This window comes from Mustelus asterias, chromosome 11 (genome assembly GCF_964213995.1).
Source record: "Mustelus asterias chromosome 11, sMusAst1.hap1.1, whole genome shotgun sequence".
Lineage (NCBI taxonomy): Eukaryota > Metazoa > Chordata > Chondrichthyes > Carcharhiniformes > Triakidae > Mustelus > Mustelus asterias.
In genome coordinates, this window is record NC_135811.1 from 42,385,091 (window position 1) to 42,407,919 (window position 22,829).

A 22,829-nucleotide genomic window follows, 5' to 3' on the forward strand; every position below is an offset into this window, starting at 1 on the left:
TTCTCCAGGAATGTTAACTGTTAAACCAGAGATGTTAAAATGAGGAATTGACTTAAAATTTAAACATGCATGAATCAATGCATTATATACCTATGAAATATAAATTTGGGTAATTCAATTCAGGTTAAGAGATCGAATGTACTTAAAACTATTTGACAGTGTAGAGATCATGGTGATACAACATAGTCCTCGAGGTTTTAAACAGACCAGTGCCAATTTTTCCAAAGTTTACCCTTACTCTGCTGCAAACATATTATCTCATGTGGATGCAATTGAATTCATAATATAGCAGACAAGATATATGGCCCACGGTAAGAATCTCAGTTTTGCTTGTGAAACTCACATAAAATCGGTGATGAGCACATCAGTTATAATTGGCTAAGCACGGCTATCACACTCTTAATGGTGTCAGCTCACGGGTTCAAGCCAAATCGAAGCAACAATGGCTTTCTCTGCCATCGTGCATTTCCTCCCCAGTGCACTAGTTATTACATGACACAGTCCCCCTCCTCCACTGCACATCAGCATAAGCATGAAAGGCCCAGATGGCTACCACTGCATGTCACAGAACCGTACAATCATAGAATAGTATAACCATTGGGAGGAATTTTACCTCCCAAAAAGGCAGGTTGTGATCAGAAAATCGGAAACAAGAATCCAAACCACCTAGAAGTTAAATCTTTCTGGCTTTAATAAATGTGGGATTAAGGGCAGGTGATGCACCCAGTCAAGGGAAGCATATTGGACATTTAAAAATTATAAGAAAGCTTTATTTGAAGTCATTCTAGTTTTAACCATATTCAGCCAGGTTTCCCAATCCTAACCAGTTGAAAGGAGGCAACAGGAACTGACTCCATGAGACTCCTTGCTACGTCGAATCCAGCCAGTTCCACACAGTTTGGAAAACCCGTGTGCTGACGACTGAAACCAAACTTCTGACTTAGAAACCGCAAGTAATTACATGTTGGTATATTTGGGCAGGATCATGTTGGATTTAAGGCCTGCTGGCATTTAGTGGGAATTCAAATTCCCATCTGTATCTGAACGCACTCCCTTGGCAGTTAAAAGTCAGCCTGTTGAGATTCCTGAGCCCCCCCATGGACTAAGTTTATTTATTTAGAAATCTCCTGCTTAGCATCTAACATACTACTTCTTGAATGTAAGGTCCTGTAAAAAGTTCATATACCATATGGCTAAAGGGATTAAGGGATATGGGGGGGAAGGCATATTGAATTTGATGATCAGCCATGTTCAAAATGAATGGTGGAGCAGGCTCGAAGGGTTGAATGGCCTATTCCTGCTTTTATTTTCTACGTTTCTATATTTGTAGAAATGTAAATTGTTGTTGCTTTCTAGAAGAGTTTCTGTATTGACTGTAATAAATTCATGGAGGCAGAGGTCCCTTCACCACAATCCCTTTATTTACAATTCCAACAGCAGTATACAGAGTGCTGTCAGTCAGCAGACTACCTTTGGGAGTGGCAGAGGAACTGACACTCCTGGTTAGATACAAAGTAAAGTCTCCCTGATTGGCCCACCAATTGACCCCTTAATCAGGGCGTTCGCATTCCAATAGACCAACTTCAATGGCTTGAGTAAAGTCATGACATTGACTTTGTTGCAATGTCTTGCAAATTTTTAAGAGTTCCAGGTGTAAAGTTACCGACCCCTTGTTTGATGCATAAGGAATAAATAAAGGTTTTAATTGCTTTGAAAAGGTAATTTGTATTTTAAAAGGTAACGGCAATTTATTTAATAACCTTTATTTGCATCCAGTTATTGTTAATAGCATGGTTAAATCATCTGTGACAGGACAGTAAACTAACCTTTGCAGCCAAGTGAGCCTCTGCTAACAGAGTTCTGGCAGGCTGGTAGAATCCAAGCTGCAGTAAGACCTCTGCTTTATTGATCCACATATCCATCACAGAAACTCCACTCAATTTTTTTTGAGTCATCGTTGGCGATACAATATTCATCTTATAAAAGAAATACATATTTAAAAACTATTTTCCATGTAAGCCTAGATTTTCATCCTCAAAGCAGGAATTGGGCCATTTCTCCACTATGAAGGATCGGCACATGCACAGTGGCCCACTCAGCACTATGCTGCCGGCTTCTCGAGCGGGAATAGGCCCCACCCTCTGATTTTTAACAAGATTCACGTTGTGGCTCTCTGTGATGCACAGAGTGCGGGAGATTCATTCTGAAAATCCCGCTGAAAAAAAGCCAGTTTTTACATGAATTCAGCACTTAGAATCCTTTTGGGAGAATTCCACTGCAAGACCTTTGTAATAAAAGCCAACATACCATTTGCCTTCCTGATTGTTTGTTGTAGCTGTGCATTAACCTCCTGTCATTTATAAAGTTATATTGCTTAATTATGTTCTTATATCCCTCATTTGCACATGTTTTGTGGGGGTTTATTCATTCACGGGACACTGGCGTCACTGGCTGGCCGGCATTTATTGCCCATCCCTAGTTGCCCGAGGGCAGTTGAGTGTCAACCACATTGCTTGATTTGATTTTGATTTGATTTATTATTGTCACATGTATTAACATACAGTGAAAAGCATTGTTTCTTGCGCGCTATACTACATGTGGCTCTGTGGACCAGACCGGGTAAGGACGGCAGATTTCCTTCCCTAAAGGATATTAGTGAACCAGATGGGTTTTTCCGACAATCGACAATGGTTTTGTGGTCATCAGTAGATTCTGAATTCCAGATATTTTTTATTGAATTCAAATTTCACCATCTGCCATAGTGGGATTCGAACCCGGGTCGCCAGAACATTCGCTGAGTTTCTGGATTAATAGTCTAGAGATAGTACCACTAGACAATGACGGCGCTCGAAGTCCGGCGGTAGAGACGCACAGAGGCTGTGGCGCTCAGCGGAAAGCCCACTACACGGCCTCTGCTTATGTCTCCTGGGCTGCTGCGCTGCAAGAGCAGCACAGCGGGTTGGGAGAATCGCCCCCAAATCTTACTACCAACATACAGAGCATTGGTAAGGTCACACCTACAGTTTTGGACTCCTCACGTACGGAAAGCATACTAGACATAGAGTTAGTGCAACAATGGTTCACTCGGTGGGGGAGCTGTTGTCTTCTGAAACATCTCTGAGCAGGTGGGAGAGAGATGACCTGTGACCCTGCAGTCCGGTCTAAACGTTTAAAGTGCCAAGAATCTTATTTATATATCTATTTCCTGGGTTGAGGGGATTGCCCTTTGCATAGTGATCGAGTAGACTAGACCTATATTCCCTCAAGTTCAGCTGAATGAGAGGTGATCTAATTAAAAGGCTTGACAGGGAAGAGGTTGAGAAAATGTTTTCCCTGACTGGGGAATGTAGAACACAGGGTTAAAGTCTAAGAGTGAAGGATTAGCCATTTCCAACTGAGATAATGATAGATTTCTTCATTCAAAGAGCTGTGAATCTTTGCAATTCTCTGTCCCAAAGAGCTGAGAATGTTCAGTCGCTGGGTATATTTAGGATTGAGGTTGTTAAGTTTTTGCACGAATTCCACTAAGAAATTAAGGGAAATAAGGGATTTGGGGAGAGAAGCTAAAGTTAACGTAAAAATATCAAAAGTTATCTTGTTGAATGGGGAGCAGGCTCGAAGGGCCAAGTGAGCCTACTCTTGTTCCTGATTCTTAAGTTCTTAAAGGAATCTATGTCACCTAGTTTTCTTCTTGAATAGTCTTTGCTCATCTTGTTAAGCTAATCCATGACCACACAAAAAAGAGACAGCAATTCACTAAAGAGTGAAATAAATTTTCAAAGTCATGTCTCACCGATTCTTTGTTAGCATTTGTTAATGTGTCAAGTAGATTTTCATCTGAAATTAGCTGTTTTTCCTTTGCAGCTTGTACTTGTTGATCTTTCTGGTGAGCAATCTCTTGCCGATACCTTAAAGAAATAGAATATCCACGTTAAACATTTGTTTATTCATCTGTGGGACGTGGGCGTCGCTAGCTGGCCAGCATTTATTGCCCATTCCTAGTTGGCCTTGTTCAGAGGGTAGTTAAGAGTCACATGTAGGCCAGAATAGGTAAGGACAGCAGATTTCCTTCCCTAAAGGACATTAGTGAACCAGATGGGTTTTTCCGACAATCGAAAATGGTTTCATGGCCATCAGTTGATTCTTAATTCCAGACCTTTTTTTTATTGAATTCTTTCGTGGCGGGATTTGAACCCGGGTCCCCAGAACATTAGCTGAGTTTCTGGATTAATATTCTAGCGATTATACCACTAGGCCATTGCCACCCCACTTATTATTCAAGTGGACATGGTTATTTACAGCTACTAGCAATAGCTGAGGAAAACAGCGCAGATATCAGCAAACAATTTTCATCTGTATCTTTTAAAAATAGATGCTTCCTGTTGACAAGACTACGTTCGGTCATATTTTGTGACACAATTCATTATGAATTCCTATGTCCACATTGATAATGGCAATCCCTTATTAAACCACCAGTTTGATGTTCAATAATTAAGCCACAAAGTGGCAGTGTTTTGCCCTTTCCTCAAAAGTCACTCAAAATGCTTTCAAAAACATTTTGATCTAAAATGTTTGATCTTTTTTCCCCGCAATCGAACCAAGTGGAGATACTGGTATTGGACAAGGAAGCAGGAAACAGGACATTTGAATGGGGCAATCTGTTTCTACAAAATATCAGTGTCCTTGTACAGGAGGTCAAAAGGCCTCAGAATGCACCAAACCAAGGTTTTCAGCACACAGTACTTATCTACTATTTTGCATTGTCATCGTAAAGTTAAGTGTTTTTCCATATTAATAGATACTCCTTTTATAGTTTTGCCAAATCTTAAATTTTTAAAATGTCAAATGGATACCATCAGATTTACCTTGCGATTTATAGCACTCAAATTCAAGACTAAAGTTTTAAACAGAGTAATAAAATTTCGAAAATATTTCACCTTTTGAAAGCATTTAAAATAATCTGTAAATTTACATTTATATACTCTGAGTTAAATGCTGTCAAAACTAGATGATCTTGTTCAAAAAAACTAGAGTTACAGCTTAAATTTTAAAAAAAACAGAGAATGCTGGATAAACTCAGTAGGTCATAGAGTCATAGAGGTTTACAGCATGGAAACAGGCCCTTCGGCACAACTTGTCAGTACCGCCCTTTTTTTTTAAACCCCTAAGCTAGTCCCATTTGCCCGCATTTGGCCTATATCCCCCTATACCCATCTTACCCATGTAACTGTCTAAATGCTTTTTAAAAGACAAAATTGTACCCGCCTCTACTACTACCTCTGGCAGCTTGTTCCAGACACTCACCACCCTCTGTGTGAAAAAATTGCCCCTCTGGACTCTTTTGTATCTCTCCCCTCTCACCTTAAACCTATGCCCTCTAATTTTAGACTCCCCTACCTTTGGGAAAAGATATTGACTATCTAGCTGATCTGTGCCCCTCATTATTTTATAGGCCTCTATAAGATCACCCCACAGCCTCCTACGCTCCAGAGAAAAAAGTCCCAGTCTATCCAGCCTCTCCTTATAACTCAAACCATCAAGTCCCGGTAGCACCCTAGTAAATCTCTTCTGCACTCTTTCTAGTTTAATAATATCCTTTCTATAATAGAGAGACCAGAACTGTACACAGTATTCCAAGTGTGACCTTACCAATGTATTGTACAACTTCAACAAGACAACAATATGCCGCCCATAATGACAGTATTTTCAGTGCTACGGGTGGCATTTTGATTTCACGCACACATGCAAAGCTCTGGTGCGAGTCGCAATGGATTGTGACACTGATGCTGACCTCAGTCACCCTAATAATGCCAATGATATCAATTTGTAACTCAATTAGCTACTTTCTTGACCAGAAGCAGCTGACCATACGTTCAGCAGCAGGAAGGATCACAATGCTGAGTTGCCAAATGATTCCTGCTGGTTGTTGTTGCGTTTGTGGAAATGCTTGTTGGTGTGCACTGTTACTTATCGGCACACCGGTTTACAGGAAAACAGTGTGGCAGATACTGAAAGGCTTGCTTCTGCTCACATCACTTGCCCCCCATCACGGATAAAGTAGTTTCTGTTCATCTTGGCCTGTAGTATGGCAGGGAGTGTGAGTAGAGGCAACATAGAGGAGGACAAATTTTTTGAAGAGAGAGGAGGCAGATAGGGAAAGAAGGGTGCTCAGCAGGAGGCCATGTTCACCCAGCGTGTTCTCTTATTTCAACATGAGAAACATTGTGACAGACATCTCTGCATCACTAAGGAGGAGCTCAAGGAAGTATGTCAACTGCTGCTGCATGATGACTCATTTACCTGCTGCATGTTTTTGTGTTTTGTTTTGGAAAGGAAACTTACCAACTGCATAGTTAAGGCAGCTTGGAAGAAGAAATGAACATTTCGTTGATTTTTTTATTAATGATTCCAAGCAAAGGTAGTTCACAGCAGAAGTGAGTGTTTAACTAGAAGAAGCAAGTCAGGTCTCAATCCCATGATATGTTGGAAGGACTGGTCTTGGACACAGCCAAGTGCTTACTCTGTGGCCTCCATTGAGAGGAGTATGGGGTAAACTATACCCCGGGGCATAAACCCACTCCTATCTCCCATCTATCTAAGGGCAATGAGAACTGCTAAACAAATGCACATACTACCGCGGGGGATGCTGGTGCCAGGCTTGAATGGTCGGAAGTCAAATTGAAATTCTAATTAGAAAAGACACTACAAATTAAAAATCCAATTCAAAGAAATTGAGAGAAAACAAAAGTGGAATGCAGAAAAGGCAAAAATGGCTCAACATTTCTTGCCACTACTATTTCTAGAAGGGTTTCCATTTTTATTTCTGGTGATGGCAATGAAAGATCGAAATCACTGAAAGCAGTCTTGCTGTATTGCATTAGGGACAAAGTAGCTTGAAAGAATAAGTTTCAATCCAGGTTTTAATGATGCAGGGGCTGGTAATCTGTCTGAATCCTCAAGGTGCAAGGCCATGCCCAGTGGAAAACTCAGAGAAAGTGCAGATTTGGTGCATGACAACTCCACATCTCATGGTTGATATCGCTGTGCGCAAACCATCTAGATAAGAGACAGAAGGGCATTAAGAGGGAATCCTTGAGAGCATGCCGGATGAGACTATTGGAACATAGGAGGGGTAGATGTGTTATAAAGTGCTAAATCCTGAGATGTCTTTCCAGTGTGAATGGCCACGATATAAACACAAGCCTCTGTTGTTGTGATGATATATTTTACATTTGCCACAATGTTCACTGCAGTTACTGGAAAAAGAGAATGATTAGAATAATTTTGCTGGAAAATGGAATTAGAATAGGCGTTTGATGGCCAAAGGCATCTTTCTGTGCCATAAAACTTTTTGACGGTAAGATGTGTAATGTCATTCAACAGGAAAATACAGGCACTTTTCTAAAAGTGGCAAATACTTCTAAGTTGAACTGTAGGATTCTATTCTATAGAAGATATCAGATAGGGCAAAGCTGTAATCTTGCTGTTCTGATAAATATTAGAAAAATTGATTCAGCTTTGCCATTTTAGTTTGAGAGATCATTTGAATAATCCAACAATATCACACAGCCATGCCCCTTTCTCTCACCATCCCTGGGGCTTTATTGATCTATTGCCCCTGGCATCAGTACAGCAGGTCCATGTCTGGGTGAACTGTTGGTGCGGTTTGCAAATACAAGGGGGCTCAATATCTGATGAGGGGGCATGTTAATGATATTAAAATATATTGAAATGTATGTAAATCAGATTCACACCCTGTTATGGCTGATGACTTCATGGCGAGGGGTGGGGAAATCCAAAATGGCAATCTCGCTGGCGAGACCTGCGACTTCTGGATTTTGAGCCCCCGCTAGCATTCCTGTGGACGGCTGGAGTGGGCTCAAGATCGCCCCATTATTTATTAAACCCCACACTAGTTTCTGCAGTGACAAATACTTCTGAAAAACTAAAGGATTATTTTTATCAATGTTCTGTCATCACCAGAAATATGAATGGAAGCCTTGTTGATATATCCACTTAGGAAATAACATTGCCTGTAGGGATTCTATGAATATATCCTTTAAGCATAAAGGAATGACATGCTCTGTTTTGTGTTTATACAAATTTCCATCCCACTTAAGTGAGAAGAAAATAACTGATCGTAAGAAGAGGGTCCGTCAATGTCTTTTAAATACCTCAAAAATCTCTCATAATCTGAACTTCAATGGTTGGACATAACTGAGACATTAGAATTGGCAAACTCTCAGGAGGATGCTCTGTTTTGCAACACAGCTATAGGAGTTTTTATGGTGGTGTTGTTTGCCAGCAGTTTGCCTCTGAGATGGCAGGTTATGTGCCCACCAACTGCACAGGCAGCAAGGGATGATCATTCAGGTACTTCTTGTCCTGAAAGCAGGATAGGTCAGGAAGCCCAGAAGAAATGTGCTGTCATTCAGGTTACCTAAGTGCATGGATTTAATTTAAAGTTGTAACTTGCATTGTTTTACATCCTACATTGGTATTCTTCTAATGTGTTTTTGATAGGGCTAGAAAAAGTAGTCACAACTGACAAATACGATGCACCCTTACAGGAGAGAGAAAACTTACGTAGTGTTAAAATTGGGAAGGCATATCAATTGCGGATGTCAGTATGGTTTTTGCAGAATTAAAAATGGGAAAAACATGAGACACTGAAGATCATTCATCCAAAGCAAAAAACAGGTAACTAAACAGAAAATACCTGCAATGTGCGAGTGTCATAATATGCCTAAAGTGCCAAATAATGTTCAAATGGTTCAGAACAGGTGATAGTCATTTCAAGGAGAAACACCTGAGATGAATGTATGCTTAAATTCATTGAGGCTGCAACGCTTCTTGGAATAGGTTGTCCTGTGGTAGACAGGACAAGACTTCCCAATACCAAGATATCTGAGCATGGTAACCGTGTTTATTCTTCAAATACGTGCAGCTAAATACGTTAATAAGATCGCTGTAACTCACAATTCATTGCACTATGTATACCATTGTTTCTTTTTGCCCTAATACTCTCTCTACAAATGAAGACAGTGCCCTGGCATCATCGGCAGTGGGGATGAAAGATGACTGCGCACATCCACTGAACAAGAGTGACCCCTACAGTCCCTTTCACAGAATACCTCCCTTGATCCATGCAACACAAAACACCGAACTTCTCAAACACCAGTGGTGCTCATTGAACTCAAAGGACTGAGTTGCATCAGTTGCAGTTTTCAGAAAGGGTAACAGTTTCATTATAAAGGAAAATTTCACTAATTGCCAATCCTGCATTGCAAAACAAAGAATCCCAGTGCAGCTTTCTTGGATTAGAAGATACAGTAAAATATCGTGGGCACAGAAAGGTCATTCAGTTCCACTGAGCGCAATAGTGATAATCTTGAAATAAAAACAGAAAGTGCTGGAAAAATTCAGCAGATCTGGCAACATTTGCGGAAGAGAAACAGAGCTAACATTCTAAGTCCAATATGACTTCCGAAGAAGAATCATATTGGATTCAAAACATTAGCTCTGTTTCTCTCTCCGCAGATGTTCCAGACCTGCTGAGCTTTTCCAGGGCCAGGATTTTCTGGCCCCCTTGAGGTGGGTTTTCCAGCAGTGGAAGCAGCTCACCCTTAGCCACTGGCGGGATCTTCCAGCCCCGTTGAAGTCAACGACCATTTGCGTTGCTCGCCGACCACACCACCAGGGAACACATCGCGGGTGTCGCCTTTGGCGGGACCAGAAGATCCTGACGGTGGGAAGGACTGGAAAATTCTGGTCCAACACTTGCTTTTTTATTTCAGATCTCCAGCATCTGCAGTATTTTTCATTTATCTTGGTAGTAATTTTGACTTGGGCATGAATGTAAAAGAGATAATACTGGATTAGTCATTTACTATGCTTCTCTCCTGATTTTCATTTTAATTTTCATCAGTTGGCATTATGGCAGTGAATGTCAGTTAAAAAATCCATTGAAAAGCTTCACCTGATATCGTTCTTGGTCTTTTCCATTCAATATTGTATCTCAACCAAATTACATACACTACTTCAATTCCACTGAAACTAATGGCTTTTCAAATAACTTTAGACAGCTTTTACCAGTTGAAAAGTAAATATTTTTAAGAAGTCTTTTAGCCTTATAGATTCATCTATCTGCCAGGAAGATTGCTTGTTTCAAATATTCATATTTTAAAATTGTTGAGTTATTTATGCAAATATGAAATACACAGTATCAAAAATAACATACTTAGCCCGTTCCGTCTCGTAGATAAATACTGATCCCGGCATCTTCTCATGGTACTGTGCAGCCTGCTTTAGATTCAGGTCTAAACAGATTTGGGCAAGCCTGTGGAAAATAAATATTTTATTTGTAAGTTAGCTCAAAACACACAGTACAAATAAAACGCTCTGGGACAATAATTTTATGATATTGCAACAGGTGTGGTAAAGGAAACAGATTTTGAAAATCTTAAATGTGCTAGGACTCAAGTAACTAACTGTACATTGAGCAAATTTACGCAAGTATGCATTCTGTAAAAACAAAGATAATGGAGGACCATGGCAGTGGTATTGTCACTGAACTAATAATCCAGAGATGTAATACTTTGGGTTTGAATCCCACCACATCAGACGGTGAAACTTGAATTCAATAAAAATCTGGAATTAAAAGTCTAATGATGCCCATGAAACCATTGTTGATTGTTGTAAACACCCATCTAGTTCACCAATGTCCTTTAGGGAAGGAAACCTGCCACCCTTACCTGGTCTGGCCTGCATGTGGCATGTGACTCCAGACCCTTAAATGTCTTCAGAATATGGCCTAGCAAATCATTCAGTTCAAGGGCAATTAGGGAAGGGCACACATCCTTGAACAAATGAAAGAAATGAATATGATAACAAAGAATGGGCCTCTTTTGTTGAGAATAACATTGTAACTACACCTCATGTTTGAGACTGCTAAAATGACGGAGATAAATTTAATAAATATTTTGCGCCAGTCTCTACATAGACGGTGAGAGTGGGACTTCATGGTTCTTGAGGGTAAAGTGGAAGGGCCACTAATGAATGGAAATGTTCAAATAGAAACTGCATTGAAGAAGTTAATGGGAATGAAATAAAACTTGCTAGGCCCACATAGTGTACACTCCAGGTTACTGAAAAAATGAAGGAGGCAGTGTATAATTTTCTGAAATATTTTTTGAGATGGGAATTATGTTAAAGAATTAGAGGATGCGAATTCTACATCTGTGTTTAACAAAAGGGAAAGAGATAAAACAATATGTTACTAGTTAGCTTGACCTCAACTGTAGGTAAATTGCTGGAGAATAATGACTGCTTAGGCAGGTATGGTCTAATGAGAGACAATCAGTTTGGGAAGAGCAGGTTGATGATTTAATAGAGTTTTCAAGAAAATAATGAGTGTGTTGGTGAAAGTTAGGGGGATGGACACTTGAAACTATTTGGTAACAGGACAAAAGAGTTATGATGCTTGATAAACATGGTATTACAGGGACGATAATGGAATAAGGTACGGGTACAGAAAGCATAATGGAGGGAAAAATGGTTGCTTTTCATGTTGGTGGAGTTTAGGTAGTTCTGTACACAAAAATCATCAGATCAATGTTTTCTGATTATAACAATTTACTAGACAAGTGAGGATAGTGAGAGAGATTGTGGGAAATTGCTGGATGATGTTGCAAGATTAATCCGCTGGCCAGATAGGTGGCAGATCAAAGAATCATAGAAACCCTACAGTGCAGAAAGAGGCCATTCGGCCCACTGAGTCAGCACCAACAACAATCCCACCCCAGGCCCTATCCCCATAACCCCGCACACTTACTCCACTAATACCTCTAACTTACACATTCCAGGGGCAATTTAGCATGGCCAATCAACCTAACCCGCACATCTTTGGACTGTGGGAGGAAACCGGAGCACCCGGAGGAAACCCACGCAGACACAGGGAGAATGTGCAAACTCACAGACAGTGATCCAAGCCGGGAATCGAACTCAGGTCGCTACAGCTGTGAGGCAGCAGTGCTAACCATTGTGCTCCCATGCCGCCCCGAAAATAAATAAATTCTCAATGTGATGGCTGGGAACCGAAAGCAGGTCAATTGATGGGAAGGCAGCTATGCCCACCACTATACCTCTTTCACTCACGCTATAAAATATATAAAAAGGTAGTATATTTGAACTAAAAAGTAGTGAAATAAACTAAAGCCTAATTGGTAAGACTCTTAAGTTAGTGGAAGAGAGATCTAAGAGTGTATATGCATAGATTTATGAAAGGGAGTGCAGGTAGAAAAGTCATACATGAGCAATGGACATAAAAGGCGACAAACGTATGTTGAATTTCGGTAGCATTCTGGTTAACTGAAAGTTGAAGCAATATATGGAGCTCTGAACACTTCATTAAAGCTAGGACATTAAAAGTTATTGAACAGATATAGTAAAAATTCAAGAATGAGGAGATACAGTTATGAATAAAGACAAATGAAATTGGGGCTTTTCCATTGGAAAAGATAAAATTAATGAAACAATCTCAAAGAAGTTTTAAAAATTTGGGGCAAATAATGAAACAATATTCAACAGTTGTTAGAATGGTAGTGAAGTCTAACAAAGATTTTAAAAGCTGTTTTGATAACTGGCCAATATAAAATGATAAAAATATAATCCGTAAAATGCAAAAACACGTATTAAATATTGTGTGTATGTATTTTGCATTATGTAAACAAACATTAGGTAACAAGTTAAAATCTACATTGAACAAAATCTAATGGTTGCATTGCCTGGCTGGGCCCGTAATTCATAGAATCATAGACTCCTACAGGGCAGAATGAGGCCATTCAGCCCATTGAGCCTGCACCGACCACAATCCCACCCATCACCATAACCCCATGCATTTACCCTAGCTAGTCCCCCTGACACTAAGGGGCAGTTTAACATGGCCAATGCACCTAACCTGCACATCTTTGGAGTGCGAAAGGAAATTGGAAAAACACACAGGAGAGGGGATGAACCCGGGGAAACCCACACAGACACGGGGAGAATGTGCAAACTCCACACAGACAGTGATCCAAGCCAGGAATTGAATCTGGGTCCCTGGCACTGTGAGGCAGCAGTGCTAACCACTGTGCCACCATGCCGCCCTGATGATTGTCACAAATAGCACACTAATTTGCAAATATATAGTACATTTAACACAGAAAATGTCCCACTTTTACACGTTCAGAGAAATACACGGTCAAAGAAAAAGTTGTAAAAGGAGCATGGTTGAAGAGGTGGGTTTTAAGGAGTGCCTGGTGATGTAGAGGTTTAGAATGGAAATGTCTCAGAGCCTGAAGCCAGCAATGGTGGAGCAGAGTGAGGGTGAACAAAGAGGCCTGACTGAAGGGAATGGAGAAACGTTGGTGGTGAGGGGTTGGCATGATGGTTGTAGCACTGCGAAAGATTACTGCCGTTGGAAGGGGCAAGACATTTAAACGCCAGGAGGGCAAATTTAAATTTAGATCACGAGGGGAATGAGTGGCAATGGGTGGGAATTTTCAGCCCTTCCCGTCGGTGGCATTTTCTGGTCCCGCTGAAAATGAACGCAGTGGGTTCCCCGGTGACGGGAGGGGTGAGCCACGCAAAATGCAAGAGACATCAGAAGATCCCACCAGTGGCCAATGGTGAGCTGCCTCCGCTGCTGAAAAATACACGGGGGAGGGGATGAATCCCAGAGTCCCACCCAATATTATAGGTTTAAGGTGCGAGGGGCAAGGTTCAAGGGAGATATACGAAGCAAGTTTTTTTTTTACACAGAGGATGGTGGGTGCCTGGAACTCACTGCTGGGGGAGGTAGTGGAAGCAGATACAATAGTGACTTTTAAGGGGCATCTTGTCAAATACATGACTAGGATGGGAATAGAGGGATATGATCCCCGGAAGGGTAGGGGGTTTTAGTTCAGGCGGGCAGCATAGTCGGTGCAGGCTTGGCGGGCCGAAGGGCCTGTTCCTGTGCTGTAATTTTCTTTGTGAGTCGACAAGGAGAGGAGTGATGGAGAGTGAGACTATATGGGAAACAATTTTGCTTCTGATATAATTTGCATCGATTGGAGAATTTGAGGCTGGTGAAGTCTGGAGGTAACACTACCATGGATGAAAGGCAGGCGGCTGAGAAAAGGCTTTTGGATTGAACCTAGCATTCTAAATAAATTAAACAATTTGTCTAAATTAAAACGACAGAATGTTTATCTAAAAGGTAAAATAACATAAAAAGTACCTAAATGATATTGCATTCAGAAATTACTGCATGCTGTACTTTGGAGAAAACAAAATTAACCTGAGATGGTAAAAGTCAGAGAGACTCTTGTTGTCCAACACGTCACTGGCTATTAATTCTGCCAGCTGAAGAACAGGCAATGTCAAGTGCGTATACGATAAAGCTTGCAACTCCTTCACTAATAAATCCAGGTAGAATAAACTGTAGGTCTTACAAAAAGGAAAATAAATCAGTTAGTTTTGCCGAAGCTACATTATCAAATCTAATTTATTGTCTAGAAGGCATAAATTTAAAAACAAAATCCAATCCAATCAATGTTGGGTTGTCTTCACCTAAAAATACATTGCTGGACACAAACATTTGTTGCATTTATTGAAAGACAATGACTTCGAGCCTGGGCGGTGAGATTCATGTGCAGCCGACAATTGTGAGCCTGCAGACAGATGACATCGTATAACATCAGGGGCCAAATCTTTCAAGGCGTGTCAAATAATGTCGGAATGCCACTTTGCTTGGATTATCTTTCTTCAGACTGAAGATCATCATTTCTCACTCACTCTTCCGATCTGGCCTCTTCAGAAATATGGGGTTGGGGGGGGTGCGATTCTCCCAAAAAGGTTCTAAGTGCTGAATTTGCGGGAAAACTGTTGTAAATCACGATTGTTTTTCCAGTGGGAGTTCAGACTCGAATCTCCCACACTCTGTGCAATGCAGAGGTCACAAATGTGACTATCATTAAAATCTCGGAGGGGCAGGGCCTATCCAGGCCAGAGTCTGACAGTTCTGGAACTCTGTGCCTGCTCAGTGGTCCCAATCTGTCAGCCTCCCGATCATTGACCAGCTCAATTACTGGCCAGCCCGGGACCCCCGCAGTGCTGCCCCACCCAGCCACCCCCAAGGCCCGATTGAGGACCCCATGACCATTCCCGGGCCAGCCCCGACACCCCCATCCCAGAGTGCCCCAATCTCCAGCCTCTCCCCACCAGCAAGATTCCTCCCCCACGGCAGGCAGACCATCCCCCGGCAGACCCCCCCCCCCCCCCCCCCCCGCAGACACCCCCATGGTTGGCAGACCTCCCCAAGCAGACCACCCACCACCATCACTGGCTTTCCTCCAGCCCCGATCAATTCCAATGCAGAGTGGCAGCAGAATCCCCCCACCCCCACCAATCACCCCTAGGCCCCACCCCCTTGGCACTGCCCCATGCCCAGTAAGCAATGCCAAGGTGCCCCCTGGGCATGGGCACTTCACCCTTTTGGCAGTGCCAGGGCAAAGGCCCGACCCCCTAGTGGGCCCTGATTGCCTCCCCCTTCACTCCAACGGGGTCTCCCGCTAGTTCCCCGAAAGTGGGGAGCTATTCTGAACCCCACCGGAGTGAATTTGGAAATAACTTACCTGCTGTTCCCACCAGTTTCCTGCATGGTCCCAACCGCGCTGGATATCCGCCACTCGGAGGTGCGCGCGCGTCGGGAACGCCTGCGCAAATCCTGTGAACCGGCCCACACGCGATTCCCCTGGCCTGCCACACTAAAGAATGAGCGCGTCGGAATGGGAGAATCGCCCCCATGGAGTGTACCTGTTCTTGGAATTCCTCTTCATAGTGCAGGATCATCGGGGCAGGTCAGGCTCTGACCCCTTTTACTCCACTAGCTGCCATGTTCTGGTACATTTATAGGTCCCAATGCCACTTGAAGAAGGTACAGAGAGAAAGAATGTGTAAGGTAAGTGGGTGGGTGGTGGGGGCGGGGCTGGTAGGAGAGTGGCAGGTGGTTGAATGAGGATGTAGGGTGGCATTTGGGGGGGCATAAAGGGGAGGGGTAGGGAAACATGTAAGTGCGTTAGGGAGGCAGATGGGTAAGTTAAGGAGTAGGGTAGCCATTGCGCAGGGAGAGTGGGGGAAGGGTGGCAAATATGTGGGAAAAGGGCAGTGTAGCAGGTGGCTGAGGAGGTAGGGTGCCAGGTAATGCGCAGCTGACAGTTGTTAGCCTACAGACAAATGACATCATAAAACATCAAGGGCCACATCTTCCAAGGCATGTCAATCAATGTCGGATTGCCACTCTGCTTGGATTGGAGTTTACACAGGGAATTGGGAAGGCAAAAAGGGCACATGAAATGTCCTTGGCAGGCAGAATTAAGGGGAATTAAGGAGGATTAAGGAGTATAATTTATTATAAGGAGTATAATTTGGATAAATGTAAGGTTATTCACTTTGAAAGCAAAAACAAGGCGGCAGATTACTACCTGAATGGCTGTAAATTGGGAGAGGGAAGTGTGCAGTGGGACGTGGGTGTCCTTGTGCACCAGTCACTGAAGGTAAGCATGCAGGTGCAGCAGGCGGTAAAGAAGGCAAATGGTATGTTGGCCTTCATTGCGAGAGGTTTCGAGAACAGGAGCGGGGATGTGTTGTTGCAATTATACAGGGCCTTGGTGAGGCCACACTTAGAATATTGTGTGCAGTTTTGGTCTCCTTTTCTGAGGAAGGATGTTCTTGCTCTGGAGGGAGTGCAGCGAAGGTTTACCAGGCTGATTCCTGGGATGGCGGGACTGATGTATGAGGCGAGATTGACCAAGTTAGGATTGTTTTCGCTGGAGTTCAGACGAATGAGGGGAGGATCTCAAAGAGACTTCTAAAATTCTAACAGGACTAGACAGGGTAGATGCAGGAAGGATGTTTCCGATGGTGCAGGTGTCCAGAACCAGGGGTCACAGTCTGAGGATACAGGGTAGACCATTTAGGATGGAGATGAGGAAATATTTCTTCACCCAAAGAGTGGTGAGCCTGTGGAATTCATTACCACAGGAAGTAGTTGATGTCAAAACATTGAATGTATTCAAGAGGCGGCTGGATGTAGCACTTAGGGTCATCGGGATCAAAGGTTATGGGGAGAAAGCAGGATTAGGTTATTGAGTTGGACGATCAGCCATGATCGTGATGAATGGCGGAGTAGGTTTGAAGGCCCGAATGGCTTCTGCCTGCTCCTAACTCCCATGTTTCTATGAATCCGAAGGCTTCTTATGTGTATATAAGGAGGAAGAGGATAGCTTTGGAAAGGGTAGTCCACTCAAGGATAGGGAGGGAATTTGTGTGTGGAGCCAGATGAAGTGGGTGAGGTCCTTAATGAATACTTTGTGTCAGTATTCACAAAGGAGAAGGATGTGGTGGATGGTGAGTGTAGAAAGGAGGATGTTGACATTCTAGGATATGTTCAGATAAAAAGGGAGGAGGTATTGGAGATTTTGAAAAACATTAAGGTGATTAAGTCCCCAGGGCCAGATAACGTCTATCCCAGAATACTGAGAGAGGCGAGGGAAAGAAATTGCTTAGGCCTTGGCCAAAATCTTTGTATTCTCTTTAGCCACGGTCAAGGTACCAGAGGATTGGAGAGTAGCTAACATTGTTCCTCTAGCTTCTCCCCCCTACAGTCCCAAGTCCCGGCCCACAGTCCCGACCAGCCACCCCACCCCCCCCACTGGAAGATGCCCCATGAGTATTGGCATTTTGTTCCTTGGGCAGTGCCAAGGGACCAGGCTGGCACTGCCAAGGTGCCAATGCCCAGGGACATCCCCCGCCACCCGACCCTCTTTGGGGGGGTGGGGTCGATTGCACCCCCTTCACTCCAGCGGGATCGAGCCGCTAGCTCCCCGAAAGTGGGGAGCTACTGTGAGCCCCGCTGGAGTGAACCACTCTGGGTGGGGTTAGAAGAGGCTTGCGGGCCCAGGGACTTCAGTTCCGGGCCCGATAATAATATTAAAATGACCATTTAAATGGTCTTTGTGCCTTCTGGTGCGGAGCTGATACCGCTGGAAATCTGGCACTGGGAGACGCTATCGGGGTGCGAACGCATGTATAAACCCCACAAATCGGCCGACATGATAATCCCCCGACCCGCTGCGCTAAACAATTAGCTCAGCAGGATGGGGGAATTGCGGCTATTGACAGATATCACATATTCAGCATAATAGCAACTTTTATTTTCAGTAGGCCTTTAAGACAATCAAATTTCCAAGGTGCTTCACAGAAGATTTTATAAAACAAAATATGACCACCTTAGGAGATATTTAATCAGATGGCCAAAAAGCTTGGTCAAAGATATGCAGGTTAGGTGGATTGACCGTGTTAAATTGCCCCTTATTGTCAAGGGGATTAGCAGGGTAAATGTGTGGGGTTACGGGTACAAGGCCTGGATGGGATTGTCATCGATGCAGGCTCAATGGGCAGAATGGCCTCTTTCTGCTTTGTAGGGATTCTATGATTCTATGAAAGATGTAGATTTAAGGAGCATCTTAAAAGTAGAAAAACAAGGTAGAGAGGAGGAAAGGTTTAGTAGGAAATTCAAGAGCTTACAACCTCAGGCAACTGAAGGCATGGCCACCAATGATGGAACAATTAAAATCAGGGATGTTCAAGAGGCCAGAGGGTTGTGGGACTGGAAAAGATTACAGAGATAGGAAGGGCAAAGGCAGTAGAGGTTTGAAAACAAGAACAAGAATTTTAAAATCACCATTTTATTTGACCAGGCAGGCACAGGAATGATAGGTGAATAGGACTGGTTGTAAGTAAGGACTTGGGTGGCAATGTTTTGGATGACTTCAAGTTTATGGGAGGTAAGATGCAGGACACCAGCCAATACATTTTTGTGGTACAGAGTCATGAGTGAGTGTTCCAGCAGCAGGAGCTGAGGGAGGGGCTGAAGTTAGGTGATGTAGCAAGGTGGAACTAGGTGGTCTTGGTCATGGAATGAACATGTAATCAGAAGCTCACCTCGGGGTCAAATATAACACCAAAAATGTGAACAGTCTGGTTTAGTCTCAAACTGTTATCAAGAATAAGTCAGTTCTTAAGCATATATTAAGACCTATAACTAAATGGAGACCATACATTTGAGTAAGAGAAAAACACTGCCACCAGCTAGAGCTCAAGGGCTTTGCAAAACGGAGGAAGTACTTTATTCAGTCAAGCATTAGGCTCAAATATGGTTTAACCTCCAAGGGGGGGGGGGGAGTTTTCCAGGTAAGAGAGGTGGGTTTAGTTTGTGTGGGGAGTTTAATTCATTAAAAGTGACATTGGGTCAGGGTTTGAACATCTCCCACCCACTTCCAGTTACACCAGGTTTGAAGATGAGCAGCATTTAAATATCCTAATAGGTAATTCAGTATCGTGTTAGTAAAGTATTCTGATTTTGTCAGCCAAACCATCATTTCAGAGCTGTCAGCTACTCACGAGGGTTAACTAGGTGAGCACACAGTGGAAGAGCCTCTTCAGTGACAGACTGGGAAGGTTCTGATCAGTGACCCTGAAGAGCTCCAGCCATGGTCAGGTGTGAGGCTCTCAGCATTACCTCTCAGAGTGTGCTTCCACTGCTCAACAGGTGATAGACAACTTCTTGAAAGTCCCTTCAGCTGTCTTGCACTTTATTCACCTTCAGCTGCTCCTCCCTGCTGTCAGCTTTCACCAGGGCCTGGGAGCAGCTTATGCAGCTTTAGTTTGTACTTCTGATGAGGCACAAGTGGAGCAGCAACACCAAGAGCAATAATGCTAGCTGCCTGCTCCACAACCACATGCCACTCCACAGGGCAGAGGGCATTGCACAGAGATGGAGCTCCAAGAATATGAGACACAGGAGTGTCTCATCTGTTACTCCTGCAAAAGCACAGGAGTAACAGGTAGAGAGGATCCGCTCTCTCGACAGGCGGGATTTTCCAGTCACGCTTGCTACGATTCCCGTGGCGGGCGGGACGGGAAAATTCCTCCCAACGTGTCCAGTGCCTCAAGGGATTTGAGCTTTTACAGCATGCTGCTGCTGACATTTGCAGCCAACAAGAATAATACCTCTTTTCCAGTGAAGCAGGTGGGCATGTGTTGTCAGTGACCATTGAGGTGCCTTGCACTGGAGAGACAACACCTCCCCTCCGCCAACGTCTCTACCTCTCCCTAAGGATGTGGGGTCTCTTCTACTGAGTGTTGGAAATGGTTTGTGTGGGTAGGAGGAAGGACAACATTTATGGAGGTTTGAAGGTCTGATCGACCGGAGTATTGAAGTCACCCAGGATGTTAAGTTTGCCATTCTTAGGTACCTGAAAGATAACGTTATTCAAACCATCACAGGATTTGTTTTTTCTGACACCTGGGATTTGGCCAAAGCTGCCGCCACTCTGTCACGGGTGCGGGGTGGATGTGGGTGGGGTTTAGGTCAGGCATCAAACAAACTGAAGATCGGGCATCCATTTATTTGACTCAGAACACACTTAGTTTTGTGGTAGACAATAATATAATAGAATTAACCTAAATTAAACGATGCACTGATTTAATTAAATGATAGGAAGTAATAGTAAATAAGAGAGAATGTAGACAAGGAATTGTCTAAAATAGATGAGCAAGGGTTCAATCAATAGGAGTTTATGTATGGCACTGGAACTTGAAAACAGGAAAACAGTAGTTAGTCATCAATGGGAATTCTTTAGACAACAGAAAATGCTGCAACTTAGTCATCCAGGGGCAGTCTCGGCATCCTCATTATTTTTAATATGCCAGTTGATCTCTCATTGCATTGCGAACAGCAAACTGTGATCCGCACAACATTGAATAATTCCTAAAGAGAAAATGCTGGAAAATCTCAGCAGGTCTGGCAGCATCTGTAAGGAAAGAAAACAGCTGATGTTTTGAGTCCAGACCCCTTTGTCAATGCTTTGACAAAGGGTCATCTGGATTCACAATGTCAGCTCTTTTCTCTCCTTACAGATACTGCCAGACCTGCTGAGATTTTCCAGCATTTTCTCTTTTGGTTTCAGATTCCAGCATCCGCAGTAATTTGATTTTATTGAATAGTTCCTTCTCAATGCTGTCACAGAAGGTGATGACGGTACACTGGGAAGAGTGGATAAATGAAGTTATTGCAGTCATTCATTCAAAAATAACAGAATAAAGGAGCAAAATTACATTGGAACAAAACGTTTCCTTCTTTGACACCACGTAATCAGCACCAAGGGAGCAGATTTTACTTTTAATGCACTTGGGAATAGCTATCTACTTTTTCGCTATTTATTGCTCGATTGGACAGGCTCCATTACAGGAGAGCAAACATCCTGGCCGGATTTTCCTTTATGCAGAATATAAGAAATTCTTTACGCCAACCTGGCCTACTGAAAACAAAGCAAGGCCACTGATAGGCACTGTGGTACATATAGTTGAGTAGGCGGCATTGAATTCATGAATTCGTAGTAAATTGGCCACTGACGAATCAAGTGTATACGGCAATAGAAACCAATAAATCCAGCAATCAGGTCAGTAGTCAGTAATCAGTAAGTTACTTCATGAAGCATTGTACACAATAACGAATGAAGAAATTAATGGAGTAACAGACATCAGCGAATTTATAAACACGAGAGCAGTATGCAAATAAACAAATCAGTGTCACAGCAGGCCTGACTGGATGATTAGCAATTTGCTTTTCCGAGCACTAATAATATACTTATTAACTATAAAGCCAAGTGAAAAACTTTGAAAGAACTTTCAGCCAAAAGAGGTTGTTAGCTTGGTCAGAAAATTTAATGGAGATCAGAAAATCCACACTCGTATCTCTCCGAGTTAGCTTATGTCAAAGGTCTGAATAAATTACGCAAAGTGTATAATTTCTCCCAACTTTCAGAAGCATTTTCTGATACTTACAGGTTTCAGAACATTTTTCTTGTTGATCAGGCTGCAACTTGAGCCTTTCTTAAAGGCCTCTCGGATTTCAGAGGGGCATACAAAATTCGCCCACTCCTCTGGGGAAGCAGGCATGGCGTCAGGCAGCATTTTTGACTTAGCTTTCTCTCGAGCATCAAGGGCTGACTATTAGAAAAGGAAAATACGCCAAAAATTTAGAACTGCCAGAATACTGCTAGCATATTGTTGGACTTGCATCAAAGCAACAATATTTTTTGTACCGCTTTATCACAAAGCACCCAAATTAACTCTGTCAATCTGGCAGTACAGTGGCATTTGAGAATTTGCTTGGAAAAAGTAATCCTTGGACACCAGCAATATGAACAAATTACAATTTGGCTATAGTCAGTGCTCGGTATTTTGAAGCTTAAATTTCAAGCTAGTCATTTGCTTCTTACAACTGAGAAGAGATTTAAGTAATATATAATTAAAATGACAGCTACAGATGCAGGATGTATTTAAAAGTACACTGTTTTTACTGTTGTTATGTTTGAACATTTTTGGTTGTGAATGGTAATCTGCTTAAATGAGTGGCTTCTCACCACCAGGATCTGTTTCTTCTGTAAACCTCTTCGAAAATATTTTAAAAATAAAGCCAGCTATTCAATCGACATCTGTAACTTAACATTAATTGCAAAAGCTGGAGACTAAAAGGCAGAGTTCTATTATTGCATGATTACATTTATGAAACCACCTTTATTCCATAGAATCTCTACAGTGCGTTTCGAGTCTGCACCAATTCTCCAACAGAGCATCTTAGGCCTTAACCCCATAATTCCACGTATTTACCCCGCTGTTTTTTTGTTATTCATTCATGGCACATGGGCGTTGCTGGCTAGCCAGCATTTATTACCCATCCC

The 22,829-nt window shown here is 42.7% G+C and overlaps 1 protein-coding gene across 1 annotated transcript in view; it reads right to left on the reverse strand.

Moving 5' to 3' along the window:
• Positions 1 to 22,829, reverse strand: part of cfap46 (cilia and flagella associated protein 46) — a 198,419-nt gene that overhangs the window by 90,227 nt on the left and 85,363 nt on the right. The window contains exons 32-33 of the mRNA XM_078222910.1: positions 21,931 to 22,095; positions 1,827 to 1,976 (exon numbers count right to left, since the gene is read on the reverse strand). Of these exons, the coding sequence (XP_078079036.1) occupies positions 1,827 to 1,976; positions 21,931 to 22,095 (315 nt within the window). The remainder of the gene's footprint in view (positions 1 to 1,826; positions 1,977 to 21,930; positions 22,096 to 22,829) is intronic.